The sequence below is a fragment of the Salvelinus sp. IW2-2015 genome, linkage group LG24 (genome assembly GCF_002910315.2).
Source record: "Salvelinus sp. IW2-2015 linkage group LG24, ASM291031v2, whole genome shotgun sequence".
Lineage (NCBI taxonomy): Eukaryota > Metazoa > Chordata > Actinopteri > Salmoniformes > Salmonidae > Salvelinus > Salvelinus sp. IW2-2015.
The window spans coordinates 965,860-981,682 of NC_036864.1; the positions used below are offsets into that span (position 1 = coordinate 965,860).

General features: G+C 41.2%; 1 protein-coding gene across 2 annotated transcripts in view; it reads right to left on the reverse strand.

Moving 5' to 3' along the window:
* Positions 1-15,823, reverse strand: part of tafa5a (TAFA chemokine like family member 5a) — a 165,698-nt gene that overhangs the window by 16,168 nt on the left and 133,707 nt on the right. For both annotated transcript variants that reach the window (XM_023969735.2, XM_023969736.2), the window contains exon 3: positions 998-1,125. In XM_023969735.2, coding sequence (XP_023825503.1) covers positions 998-1,125 — 128 coding nt within the window. The remainder of the gene's footprint in view (positions 1-997; positions 1,126-15,823) is intronic.

The following is a 15,823-nucleotide window of genomic DNA, read 5'->3' on the forward strand; positions in this document are numbered from 1 at the left end:
AGTCATTATGAATAGAGGTTGCGGGTGAATACAAATTGTAGCTGTAAGCCTTAACACTGGCTAGATTCCAATAGAAATTACACATCACTGCAAAGCCAACATAATGTGATTTACAGAAATCCTGGTTGGAAGGTTAATTTTACTATTTTCTTGTAGAAAATAGTAAAAATACAGAAAAACCCTTGAATGAGTAGGTGTGTCCAAACTTTTGAATGATACTGTATATATATTTTATTTTCTAAAATTGGCTGATATTCATTCGTCTCACCTGGCAGCATGAGGTTGGTGCGTGAAACTGAACATTTAAATCTACAGTAGGCAAAGCTATTACTGTAAAGAAATACAGTATGTTAGAGTAATTTTTACAGGAGGCTTCCAGTTACAGTTAACAACCGTAATTTTCAGCATTTTACACATAATGCATTGCAATCTAGAGCATTAATTCTGTAAAACATATTTAAGGTATTTTATTGTGCATTCAACAGTGTTTTACTGTTGTCGTACAGTGTGTGCGTGAGTGAAGCAAGGGAGAGAGGATGCTTTCTCTCCCCAAAATACCTGCCGTGAAGATTCCATCCGCTCCAGTCATTAGCTTTAAGAAGGAACCTTAATTCAAACTAATTACGAGCGATGAACAGGTGAACAAGCCACTGTGTTGTTGGGGAGAAGCATTTTAGGTACGCTTGCTTAGGTGTACCTGGCTGGGGTTGGATTCATTAATATGAGCATTCTGCTGTCTGCTGCCAGCTAGTGTAGCTAACTCTGGGATGGAACTGTGGAACTGTCGGGAGCTAACCACAGCTTGTGGTGTAGTGAGTGAGTGAGTGAGTGAGTGAGAAAGGGTTCACACTGGGTTAAGGCTACACATTAGTGGTTGATGGAATTACAATTGACATTCCTACTCAAGTTTCTAGTAATTCTAAATCGAAGGAGTTACCCCCATTATGTGCTTTCAAATATAGTGATAATGAATATACATTCTGTAAATAAAACTCACCGTAGTGGTTTTGACTCTGCCTCCTGGTTGTGTACAAGTCCATCCAGTTTCTTTGATTAACAGGTCACAGCCCTCATCGTCCAGACATGGGACCATCTCACACCACTGTTTGGTCCGGACGATACTAGCTGTGGAGTGAGGGAGGGAGAAGAGAGATGGCGAGAGATAGGGAGAGAGGAGAATGGAAAGGGAGAAATAGAGAGACATGGTTAACCTCATTTTGGAGGGGTCAAAACACACAACTCTCAGTGTTTAAAACAATAAGCAGGTATTTACATTATTTTCAGACGCTAATTTGGTTCTTTAAACTCAAAGAGTTTTCTGATTGAGGCACTAAAAATAGTTGCGTTCTAGATATATTGAAAGAGTACATGATCTACCAAATAGTTAGCACACAGAGCCAGAGTACTATCAAATATTCTGGTTTTGTCACGCCCTGACCATAGAGAGCCTTTTTATTCTCTATTTTGGTTAGGTCGGGGTGTGACTAGGGGGGGTGTTCCTATCTAGGTGTTTTATTTCTATGTTGGCCTGGTATKGTTCCCAATCAGAGGCAGCTGTTTATCGTTGTCTCTGATTGGGGATCATATTTAGGCAGCCATTTCCCCACTGTGTTTTGTGGGATCTTGTTTTGAGTTAGTGCATGTTGCACCGCTTATGTTATGGTTCGTTGTGTGTTTTGTTTTTGTAAGTTTCACAAAAATAAAGATGTGGAACTCAGAGCACGCTGCGCCTTGGTCCGTCTCTCCACACAGCCGTGACAGGTTTACCTACAGATGTAAATCTTATTTTGATCACCAAGTTGCAGAATAACTTTCCTGCAGTGTATTTGAGGTTAAAAAATGCTTCTGAAGTTTGTCATTTCCACATTAAAATTTCAGACTTGAAAAATGTATCAACTCCTGCAAAAATCTCCAGAAATTAGAATCAACATAATAATTAACATTTCCTGTTGCTGCAGGATTATTTTACTGCTTTAGCAAACTGGCTCAAATTAAGATCCTACATTTGTACATCCAAAATATTATCATTGATTAGCCACAAAAATTGATGATTTTTCTACATCAGCCTTGTCTGGGGTTGTCTGAGTTTGTGATGAGTTTGTGATGATGCACTTCTGAAACATGTACATGGGCCGAAAAGTGTACTTATCCTTATCCAGCTTGACTGTGGACGAATCAACAGATATAGTACGGACTAATAATAAAACTTCTTCTGAAACCAACCAAACTGGCTGTTAAATCCCAGAGCTTTGTATTTGAGGTAGGCTCTTTGGCGTAGGGACTCATCATAAGCAAAAGTCTAATTTTAAAAAGTAGGACACAGTATTCCCACACCTGCACGCCTTCAGACAAATGGCACCCTCAACTAGCCTTCAGAGAGAGAGAGAGAGAGAGAGAGAGAGTTAGAGAGGGAAATAGAGAGATAGACATCTATAGAGAGAGAGATTTATTTCCCATCTGCAAATGAGATTGTGAAACAATGGGAGACAAACGAAACACAGAGGGTGAATTGTTGCAACAAAATACAGTGGGGAGAACAAGTATTTGACACACTGCCGATTTTGCAGGTTTTCCTACTTACAAAGCATGTAGAGGTCTGTAATTTTTATCATAAGTACACTTCAACTGTGAGAGACGGAATCTAAAACAAAAATCCAGAAAATCACATTGTATGATTTTTAAGTAATTAATTTGCATTTTATTGCATGACATAAGTATTTGATACATCAGAAAAGCAGAACTTAATATTTGGTACAGAAACCTTTGTTTGCAATTACTATATAACTACGATATAACTACGACAACATAACCAACAAAAACGGGTCACAACTCCTGCAGCTCTGTCGCACGCTGGGTATGTACATAGTCAATGGTAGGCTTCGAGGGGACTCCTATGGTAGGTACACCTATAGCTCATCTCTTGTCAGTAGCACTGTTGACTACTTTATCACTGACCTCAACCCCGACTCTCTCAGAGCATTCACAGTCAGACCACTGACGCCCCCATCAGATCACAGCAAAATCACAGTCTACTTGAACAGAGCAATACTGAATCATGAGGCATCAAAGCCAAAGGAACTGAATAATTTTAAGAAATGCTATAGATGGAAGGAAACCTATCAAAAAACATTTAGGCAACAACAAATTCAATCCCTTTTAGACAACTTCCTGGACAAAACGTTCCACTGTATTAGTGAGGTGTACTGTAAACTTTGCAGTAAAAACCTAAACAGTATATTTGGCCTCTCAGCTTCCCAATCAAATCTAAAAAATTCTAACAGAAAACCAAAGAAAATTAACAAGAATGACAAATGGTTTGAGGAATAATGCAAAAACCTAAGAAAGATGTTGAGAAACCTATCTAACCAAAAACATAGAGACCCATCAAATCTAAGCCTACGCCTTCACTATGGTGAATCACTAAAACAGTACAGAAATACACTATGGAAAAAGAAAGAACAGCGCATCAGAAATCAGCTCAATGTAATTGAAGAATCCATAGACTAACCACTTGTGGGGAAATTGGAGAACACTAAACAAACAACACAAACAGGTATCTATCCAAAACGGAGATGTATGGGAAACCACTTCTCCAATCTTTATGGCCCTAAAACAAAGAACAAACAGCAAAAATGTATACAAGATCAAATATAAATCTTAGAATCAACTATTAAAGACTACCAGAACCCACTGGATTCTCCAATTACATTGAATGAACTACAGGACAAAATACAAAACCCTCCAACCCAAAAAGGCCTGTGGTGTTGATGGTATCCTCAATGATGGTATTCTCAAAATCCTCTACCACAAATTCCAATTGGCTATACTTAAACTCTTTAACATCATCCTTAGTTCTAGCATCTTCCCCAATATTTGGAACCAAGGACTGATCACCCTAATCCACAAAAGTGGAGACAAGTTTGACCCCAATAACTACCGTGGGATATGCGTTAACAGCAACCTTGGGAAAATCCTGTGCATTATCATTAACAGCAGACTCGTACATTTCCTCAGTGAAAACAATGTACTGAGTAAATGGCAAGGTGGCTTTTTACCAAATTATCGTATGACAGGCCACGTATTCCCCCTGCACACCCTAATTGATGATCGTGGACTTCAGGAAAGAGCAGAGGGAGCACCCCCCTATCCACATCGACAGGACAGTAGTGGAGAAGGTGGAAAGTTTTAAGTTCCTCAGCATACACATCACGGACAAACTGAAAATGGTCCACCCACACAGATAGCGTGTTGAAGAAGGAGCAACAGCACCTCTTCAATCTCAGGAGGCTGAAGAAACTTGGCTTGTCACCTAAAACCCTCACAAACATTTACAGATGCACAATCGAGAGCATCCTGTCGGGCTGTATCACCGCCTGATAAGGCAACTGCTCCGTCCTCAAACGCAAGGCTCTCCAGAGGGTAGTGCGGTCTGCACAACGCATCACTGGGGGAAAACTACCTGCCCTCCAGGACGCCTACAGCACCCGATGTCACAGGAAGGCCACTGCCTGTTCACCCCACCATCATCCAGTAGGCGAGGTCAGTACAGGTGCATCAAAGCTGGGACCGAGAGACTGAAGAACAGCTTCTATCTCAAGGCCATCAGACTGTTAAACAGAAATCACTATCACCGAGAGGCTGCTGCCTACATACAGACTTAAATCACTGGCCATTTAATAAATGGATTTAATAAAGGTATCACTAGTCACTTTAAATAATGCCACTTTAATAATGTTTACATACTCTACATTACTCATCTAATATGTATATACTGTATTTTATGCCATCTATTGCATATTGCCTATGCACGGCCATCGCGCATCCATATATATATTCCATCCCCTTACATTGTGTGTATAAGGTAGTCGTTGCGAATTTGTTAAATTACTTGTTAGATATTACTGCGGAACTAGAAGCACAAGCATTTCACTACACTCGCATTAACATCTGCTAACCATGTGTATGTGACCAATAACATTTTATTTTATTTGTTTAGGCAAACAAACAAACCAAAACAAAGGCAAAGTCTTCTCATGCTTTGATTTCAAAAAAGCTTTTGACTCATATTGGCATGAGGATCTGCTATACAAATTGATGGAAAGTGGTGTTTGGGGAAAAACATACGACATTATGAAATCCATGTACACAAACAACAAGTTTGTGGTTAAAATTGGCAAAAAAACATACACATTTCTTTGGGGTGAGACAGGGAGGCAGCTTAAGCCCCACCCTCTTCAACATATATATCAACGAATTGGCGAGGGCACTAGAACAGTCTGCAGCACCCGGCCTCACCCTAGTAGAATCTGAAGTCAAATGTCTACTGTTTGCGGATTATCTGGTGCTTCTGTCCCCAACCAAGGAGGGCCTACAGAAGCACCTAGATCTTTTGCACAGATTCTGTCAGACCTTTGCCCTGACAAAAATAATGGCGTTCCAAAAAACGTCAAGTTGCCAGGACCACATATACAAATTCCATCTAGACACCGTTTTGCCCTAGACTACACAAAAAAACTATACATACCTCGGCCTAAACATCAGCGCCACAGATAAATTCCACAAAGCTGTGAACGAGCTGAAAGACAAGGAAATAAGGGCCTTCTAACATAAAATTTGACATACCAATTAGGATCTGGCAAAAAATACTTGAATCAGTTATAGAACCCATTGCCCTTTATGGTTGTTAGGTCTGGGGTCTGCTCACAAACCAAGACTTCACAAAATGGGTCAAACACCAAATTGAGACTCTGCATGCAGAATTCTGCAAAAATATCCTCCGTATACAATGTAAAACACCAAATAATGCATGCAGAGCAGAATTAGGCCAATACCAAAATCCAGAAAAGAGCTGTTAAAATATACAACCTAAAAGGAAGCTATTTTCAAACCTTCCATAACTAAGCCATCACCTACAGAGAGATGAGCCTGGAGAAGAGTCCCCTAAGCAAGCTGGTCCTGGAGCTCTGTTCATAAACACAAACAGACCCCGCAGAGCCCCAGAACAGCACCACAATTAGACCCAACCAAATCATGAGAAAACTAAAAGATAATTACTTGACACATTGGAAAGAATTAATAAAACAACAGAGCAAACTAGAATGCTATTTGGCCATAAACAGAGAGTACACAGTGGCAGACCCAAACTGACCCACATTTAAGGAAAACTTTGACTATGTACAGACTCAGTGAGCATAGCCTTGCTATTGAGAAAGACTGCATTAGGCACACCTTGCTCTCAAGAGAAGACAGGCTATGAGCACACTGCCCACAAAATTAGGTGGAAAGTGAGCTGCACTTCCTAAACTCCTGCCAAGTGTATGACCATATTAGAGACACATATTTCCCTCAGAGTACACAGATCCACAAAGAATTTGAAAACAAAATACAATTTTGAAATACCACAGTCTGCCATCACGGCAGCAATATTTGTAACCTGTATGCCACAAGAAAAGGGCAACCAGTGAAGAACAAACACCATTGTAAATGTATTTTCCCTTTTGTACATTAACTATTTGCACATAATATGACATTTGAAATGTATTTATTCTGTGTAATGTTTACTGTCATTTTTGGGGGGGTTTATATCACTTTTGTTTATTATCCTCTTCACTTGCTTTGGCAATGTTAACATATGTTTCCCATGCCAATAAAGCCCTCACATTGAAATCTAATAGAAATTGAGAGAGAGAGAGAATTGATGCAATTTCAATGTTATTTTGTGTATCACCAAATTAGCTTGAGATGATTTTACTGCAACACTGCTCACTGCATCCAAAGTGCTTGACGCAGGCGTTTCAAAAAGCTGTCTGTCAAATATAAGCTCCCTGCCCGCTCAGTCTGTAATTTCAAACATCCTGGTAGTTAGTCATGAGAGAAAAAGTAATTTTCAGAATGACTGTTTAGGACCTTTAACACTGTCAGTGTTGCTTTAACACTGGAGAATTTGCTGTGTGACTGTAACTTACAGAGGTCAGCTTGAATTTCTATTAGAATCTAGCATAGATCATAGAAGCAGTTCCCTCCTATTCATGAGACTAGATAAAACAAATGTACTCTAAAAAACATGTTCTGTGAAGCTTTACAGTGATGAATGTCATTCTAAGATTAAACAACATTGCAAAACACTCGTGATTCTCATTGCCACATTCTGCAATCAATTTAATTAATGTTTTACTTCTGAATTGTTCCATTGCAATAAGAACCACACTGTAGCTATTTGTATCAACACAAACAACACTTGAACCCAACTCAGCAGCCAAAATCAGGAGTGTCGTAACATAACACGCCTTCAGACAAAAGGCCTAATCAGTCCTAATTGTGGATCTAATAGAGAAATGTTGAGCACGAGTAATCAATGCTCAATGGGATCCGCTTCAGGCTGTATTCAAACGAGCGTCTCTTTCAGGCCTGTATATTACGTCGCGTCTCTTTCTCTCCCTGTGCTGTGGTTGTTCACACAATGACCACACAAGAGCACTCAATTATGCCCCTTGACAGGCTTCTCTTGCTTTACATTCACATTCATGCACGCTCGCTCACACATTTTCACTCAAACTCTACATTAAAAAAAATTATGTACCTATATTTAAATAGACATGTCAGTTATGTACAAATTTCTATTTACAATGATGGCCAAAACCGGCCAAACCCGAACGACGCTGGGCCAATTGTGTGCCGCCCAATCACGGCCTGTTGTGATACAGCCTGGATTCGAACCAGAGTGTCTGTAGTGACGCCTCCAGCACTGAGTTGCAGTGCCTTAGACCGCTGCGCAACTCAGGAGCACAACATTTTGGGCCCCCGCCAGCCGCTAGCAGTCATAGACAGATAAATCAATCCCACGCAAAACGCGGAGGCTCTGTTCATGATGGACACGTTTCAGGAGAAAAAGTAATCGAGCTCAGCCCTCGGAGGAAAGAAAGAAAAAAAGAGAAAGAGAGAAAAATTGAAAAATGGCCATTCACTGTGAAATGGGAAACCTGTTGGGAGTTTTTCTCAAGGACTCGCCAAGACAGACGACCCTCAATTGATAAAGACATGGTGTGTCTGGTGCGTGTCCTAAATGGCAACCTATTCCCTACACATTGCACTACTTTTGATCAGAGCCCTACGGAAAATTGTTCCATTTGTGACACCGCCATTGGTACTGTTGACTAACCCCATTCCGTACAAATTTGCACAACCGTGGCATTCAAACGAGGCTGTACGTTCAATTGTGACGTGTCATGACGTAACGTACAGCACGTACAATGCAACTCATTCTGTGTCGTGCAGCCTCTCTTCTCTGGCAGACTAAAACAAGAAAGGGATATGGTAAGGGGGGATACCTAGTCAATTGTACAACTGAATGCATACATTTTTTGCGTCATCATTGCAAGCCATCATGACTCTCAAAAGCCGTGACAGCCGCTGTTTACTTCTGAAGAAAACTTTAGTGCCGCCCTAAACACCTGATTCAAATTCGACACAAACCTTCAAATAGGTATGTAATGACACATTATATAAACTCTTTATAGTGTTTTATTTCAATTTTACAGGTGATAAGTTGGACAGATCGGGTGGAAAAAGACTTTTCCCACACAACATATCTCCCCTTTTCACTATCATGCAGTAGGTTTCGCTTCCCCACCCGCCATTTCCCCACCCACACGCACCCACGAACACAGGCACAACACACACACCACACACCACTAGCAGCTCATTGAACCATCTGACAACATTTGAATCAGATTCAGCCTGCATCTGTAACACCCTCCACATGTCATGATGCCATTCATTCTGCTGGCATTCCTGTGTCGTGTCTTTGGCTATGGCCGGATTAAGTGATATGACATGCTATTCTATAAAATAATTTCTCTGTAATTAATATTACCTGATTAAGCTAATCATGTAAATGTAATTAACTAGAAAGTCGGGGCACCACGAAAGAATGTTTATAGAGCTGTTATCTTCCGAATAAACTCTTAAAGACCTTAAAGACCTTTTACATCAGTAGCAGTCAATTATTAATCGTCACCTTATTCAGTCTATTCTGAAAGTTGTAAATTCTTGGTTAACAAGTTGAATCAGCAATACAAAATTTGGTTTAATTATTTATTTACTAAATACCTAAACAATCACACGGAATTACACACACCCAGGATAGGTCATACAAGAAAAACGTCCCTGGTGGACGGAACCGTTATGACGGCTGGTTACACAAAGAGAGGGGGTTGGGCTTGAATGAAAGAGCGGGAAGACTGAGGAACAAAAAGGCTTTCATTCAAGCCCAACCCCTTTACAAAATAAATGGTCTATTGATTCTGTATCCTCACAACAAAATCTGCAGAGCTTCGATGATTTTATGCCCCAAATATGGTGACAAGAATTCTATATAATAATTTTTGCTGAAAAACACGAAGTCTTGAATCTTGCGTTGTTTTATATATCAACTCATATACCCTGTACCATGGAATCGGTACATCAAAAATCTCTTCCCACCTATTTTGCAATCTGTATGGCACAGTTGTCAAGGGCAAGCGGTGTTATGAAATAAAAACACTCCCCCAACACTCCCCTCTTCCCAGCCCAGTCCAGTAGATGTCATTTGGTTGAGGGAAGGTATCTGTGGATGAGTTCATGTGGCGGTAATAAAAGGTGGAATAACATCATTACACCCACGGTGGGACACTGTGAAATGGTATATCACACTTATGTCAACCAGCCTGAGAGAGGGCTGAGATGATAAATCCTGGCTAACATAGAGAGAAGACGTGATGAGAGAGGGAGGGCCTGGAAATGCTGATCTACCAAAGCCTGCGATAGGATGGGGATGGATACAGCAGGAGTCTCTGTACTGATCTGCTCACATAATTATAGCTAGGAACCATCTATTATAGCTGATAGGGCCAGCATCAGCGGTTAAAGCCTACATCTGGACTGTTGCTGATGGTGTACTACCAAAAATAATGTTTCAAGATGTCATGGCTCTCTCCGTCTTTCTGTTATCTGTGTCTTTCTACATCACACACACACTGACTTAAATACACACAAACATCTCTTAGTTGTCCCTTTTTCTGAATCCATGCCCACGCCTTCAACCACTCCTCACCATCAATAGGGTGCCATTTGGGACAAACCCAGTATCTCACTCATTATCTACCACGCTCCTATGCTATGAGCATGACACACTCATCCAATATGTGTACGTGTATTCCGTTTGTATGTGTGTGTATGCCTACAGTATGTGTGTGTTATGTGCATGCATGTGTGTGTGCGTACATCTTCGCGCGCGTGTGTTCAATGGTCTACGTGTGCGGGCTTTCTTTCCTCTGTGTGCTCAGACTGACTGTGCATCAGGAATAAACATAAATCCTAGCTTTGAAATTAGCCACAAGCGAGTCTCTCCCTCTCTCTCTCTCTCTCTCTCTCCCCTTGCTGTCTCTCTGATTTGCATATGATTATTCCACCCATTTGCTGGCTTAATGAATGTCTCGTGTTAAAACCTGCAAAGACTTTTAAAGCCTGAGGTTGTACTGCATTGAATTTGTGTCCTAAATAGCTCCGTCACTCACGAAGCTTCGAGAGGCTGTGATAACGAGATAGCATGCCGACACACATAGCAATAATCCTTGTTTTCCTATGCCCACGCGTCCCTGGAGAGGTGTTTGTGACAACTTATGATCTTAATACATATGTTATTATCAATGATATCAAGGATATAAAATACTGTATGGCGATACTGTGTGTGCAATAAAGGAAGACTGAGAAATGCAGGCTATATTATAAGATTGTTACTGGTCATATTTTTACTAGGGCATTTAGTATTGACCTTGAGTTATGACATACTGTATGTATAGGTTGGTTATTGCATACAGTATGATGTAAATGTACTATAGATGTTAGTGGTTCAATATCCAAAGGTTTCGTTTCAAGCCTTTGGAACATTTCTACAATGTAGCATAGCACAGAGTTTTTGTAGGTGCCATTTTGGTCCATAATTGGCAGTTCTTTGACATGCCAGAGCTCATGGTGTCTGCCAGTGCCCACGGCGTGTGCCCGTGTGTGTGTGTGTGTGGCTGTGTGTGTGTGTGTGTGTGTGTGTGTGTGTGTGTGTGTGTGTGTGTGTGTGTGTGTGTGGTGTCTGTGAGCAGGGATGTGAGGTCTTCAGTGATATCGTACACTTGCAGATGTGCTCTGACATCCATCCCCCCACCCTCCAAACACACACGCACACACACAGCCTGAAGATGCAGTAAGCCAGAGGAGGGAATGTCAACCTGAACAGGAGTCTTCGCCGATGGAGATCATTTAATAATAACTCCGGTCTGCTGGGATCTCCGTCACTACATATGCACCTGACAGACAGCAAGCCCCGTCGGCTGCTCCTTCCCAAACATTGAAAGATTTTGCCATTCAGTTTTTTTTATTTTATATATCAAGCCATTATGTGTAATGCGTTATACATACTTTTATGCTCAGAAAGAAATATAATAATATACCGGTCAAATGTTTTAGAACACCTACTCATTCAAGGGTTTTTCTTTATTTTACTATTTTCTACATTGTAGAATAATAGTGAAGAAGACATCAAAACTATGAAATAACACATATTGAATCATGTAGTAACCAAAACAAGTGTTAAACAAATCAAAATATATTGTATATTTGAGATTCCTCAAAGTATCCACCCTTTGCCTTGATGACAACTTTGCAAACTCTTGGCATTCTCTCAACTAGCTTCACCTAGAATGATTTTTTAACAGTCTTGAAAGAGTTCCCACATATGCTGAGTACTTGTTGGCTGCTTTTCCTTCACTCTGCGGTCCAACTCATCCCAAAGCATCGCAATTGGGTTGAGGTAGGGTGATTGTGGAGGCCAGGTCATCTGATGTCACTCCATCACTCCATCACTCTCCTTGGTCAAATAGCCCTAACTGTCACGCCCTGATCTGTTTCACCTGTCTTTGTGCTTGTCTCCACCCCCCTCCAGGTGTCGCCCATCTTCCCCATTATCCACAGGTATTTATACCTGTGTTTTCTTGCTGTCTGTTGCCAGTCCGTCTTGTTTGTTCAAATCAACCAGCATTTTGTGTCTCAGCTCCTGCTTTGTCCAGTTTCTCTTTTTCTCTGTATTTTTTACCCTTGCCTGTCTTGACCCTGTACCCACCCGCCTGACCCCTCTGCCTGACCCTGAGCCTGCCTGCCGTACTGTACCTTTGCACCACCTCTGGATTATCAACCCCTGCTTGCCTTAACCTGTCGGTTGCCTGCCCCTGTTGTTACAATAAACATTGTTACTTCACACAGTCTGCACTTGGGTCTAACCTTGGTACATGATACCTAACACAGCCTGGAGGTGTGTTCTGGGTCATTGTCCTGTTGAAAAACAAATTATAGTCACACTAAGCGCAAACAAATGGGCATATCGCTGTAGAATGCTGCGGAAGCCATGCTGGTTAAGTGCTCCTTGAATTCTAAATAAATCACTGACAGTGTCACCAGCAAAGTACCATCACACCTCCTCCATGCTTCTCGGTGGGAACAACACATGCGGAGATCATTCGTTCACCTACTCTGCGTCTCACAAAGAAAGAACCAAAAATCTCCAATTTGGACTCATAAGACCAAAGGACAGATTTCCCATCGGTCTGATATCCATTGCTCGTGTTTCTTGGTCCAAGCAAGACTCTTCTTCTGATTGGTGTCCTTTAGTAGTGGTTTCTTTGCAGCAATTCGACCATTAAGGCTTGATTCACGCAGTCACCTCTGAACAGTTGATGTCGAGATGTCTGTTACTTGAACTCTGTGAAGCATTTATTTTGACTGTAATCTGAGGTGCAGTTAATTGCCCATTTTTGAGGCTGGTATCTCTAATGAATTTATCCTCTGCAGCAGAGGTAACTCTGGGTCTTCCATTCCTGTGGCGGTCCTCTCGAGAGCCAGTTTCATCATTGCGCTTGACAGTTTTTGCGACTGCACTTGAAGAAACTTTAAAAGTTCTTGAAATGTTCCGGATTGACTGACCATTATGTTCTAAAGTAATGATGGACTGTCGTTTCTTTTTGCCTATTTGAGCTGTTCTTGCCATAATATGGGCTTGGTCTTTTCCCAAATAGGTGTCACGCCCTGACCATAGAGAGCTGTTTATTCTCTATGTTGGGTGTGTCACGGTGTGATTTAGGGTGGGTTATCTAGGGGAATTGCATATCTATGTTGGCCTGATATGGTTCCCAATCAGAGGCAGCTGTTTATTGTTGTCTCTGATTGGGGATCATATTTAGGTAGCCATTTCCCCATTGTATTTGTGGGATCTTGACTTTGTTTGTGTGTAGCTGCTTTCTGCACTGCATGTAGCTTCACGTTTCGTTTATTCGCTTTATTGTTTTTGTGCTTTAAGGTTTCTCTTCCAAATAAAAGGATGGAAACATACCACGCTGCATCTTGGTCCACTCCTAATAACAATCGTGACAATAGGGCTATATGTATACCAACCCTACCTTGTCACAACACAACTGATTGGCTCAAACGTATTAAGAAGGAAAGAAATTCCACAAATACACTTTTAACAAGGCACACCTGTTAATTGAACTGCATTTCAGGTGACTACCTCATGAAGCTGGTTGAGAGAATGCCAAACGTGTGCAAAGCTGTCATCAAGGCACAGGGTGGCTACTTTGAAGCATCTCAAATATAATATATATATATGTGTGTTTAACACTTTTTTGGTTACTACATGATTCCATATGTGTTATTTCATAGTTTTGACGTCTGCACTATTATTCTACAATGTAGAAAATAGTACAAAATAAAAACCCTGGAATGAGTAGGTGTGTCCAAACTTTTGACTGGTACAATATATATAGAAAGTAAGTTGTTGGTAGTCCCCTGAGTTTCTCCTGGTCAGGTTCAAATGTAGCCATATACTGTTAAGAGATTGCTGTATAATATGGCCCTGTTTAGGTCACAAGGTACGGAAAAACAATTGAACCTTGTCGTTAGCCATCCTAGAATTATAATTCCTATGGGGGACACACAGGCAGAAACAACAAGACAGCATACCAGTACACGTAGCAATGTACTGGTGTTCCTGTTCACACTCAGGCTCCCAGTTGTGTCAGCTCGGTGGTTAACTTGTTAATGAAGAACCTATACAGCTGGGCTAAACCAATGCCCCCTCAGGACGCAACACATTACACTCAACCCCCATCTCTCTCTTGCTCGCTCTCTCTCTCTTCTCTTTCTCTGTGTGTCTCTCTGTCTTTCTCTCTCTCTGTCGCTCCCTCATTCCTTCCCTTTTTACCCCCTCTCCCTCCCTCCTCCCTCTCTCTGTTCTCTCGCAGTCTCGCTCTCCTCTCTCTTGTGTGAATCAGGCAATTTAGCCTCTATTGACCTCTCCATACCAACCAAATCCACTATAAAGGATGCATAACCTTTTGCTTGGCAGATTTCCCACATAACCAGTGCTTATTCCCTATTCTCACCACATAATACACAAAGACTGCTGAACACTAAACAGCATTCAATTATGAAACAAGTAGCTCTGAAACTGAACGGCAACAACTATTTCTACTAGACTATGGACAAAAAGCTAGAAGGAATCACAGATCTTCTCAAAAACTTTTGGGGAAGAGCATTTAATTATACAAATAGCAGAAATAATTAAAGACTATGTTCACAAAACAGATAAATCTTTTCAAAGATATGAGTTTTCTAACCTTCACATCCTCTCTTTCAATATTCAACTGTGTACCATGAAAGGGACAGTGATGTTTGATTTATACTGTATGACGTGATATACAGATGTGATGGGGGGAGAAAAAAATCACTACAGCTTCATATTAAAATATTATTTTTGGAAGATATTATAATGTGTGTGTGTAATTATACACACTGAACAAAAATATAAATGCAACATGCAACAATTTCATCGATTTTACTTTCCTTATATGAACGAGTTACCGTTCATATAAGGAAATCAGTCAATTGAAATAAATTCATTAATATAAATTCCCTAATCTATTTATTATACATGACTGGGAATACAGATATGCATCTGTGGGTCACAGATACCTTAAAAAACAGTAGGGGTCGTGGATCAGAAAACGAGTCTGTATCTGGTGTAACTACCATTTGCCTCGTGCAGCGCGACACATCTCCTTCTCATAGAGCTGATCAGGCTGTTGTTTGTGGCCTGTGGAATGTTGTCCCACTCCTCTTCAATAGCTGTGTGATGTTGCTGGATATTTGCGGGAACTGGAACACGCTGTTGTACACATCGATCCAGAGCATCCCAAACATGCTCAGTGGGTGACATGTCTGGTGAGTATGCAGGCCATAGAAGAACTGGGACATTTTCAGCTTCCAGGAATTGTGTACAGATCCTTGCGATATGGGGCCGTGCATTATCATGCTGAAACATGAGGTGATGGCGGCAGATTAATGGCACGACAATGGGCCTCAGGATGTCGTCACGGTATCTCTGTGCATTCAAATTGTCATTGATAAAATGAAATTGTGTTCATTGTCAGTAGCTTATGCCTGTCCATACCACGGGGCAAACCACTGGCCCACACAACGCCACACACACTGTTTGCTTATGCATTGCCACCATGGGGCAAACCACTGGCCCACACGCTGTTTGCCATCTGTCCGGTACAGTTGAAACCGGAATTAATCCGTGAAGAGCATACTTCTCCAGTGTGCCAGTGTGCCAGTGTCCATCTGCACACTGAAGTCGGTTACGACGCCTGTCCGGGTGAATCGACACAGACAATCAGACCAGCATCCCGGAGTCGCCTCTTCACTGTTGACGTTGAGACTGGTGTTTTGCGGGTACTATTCA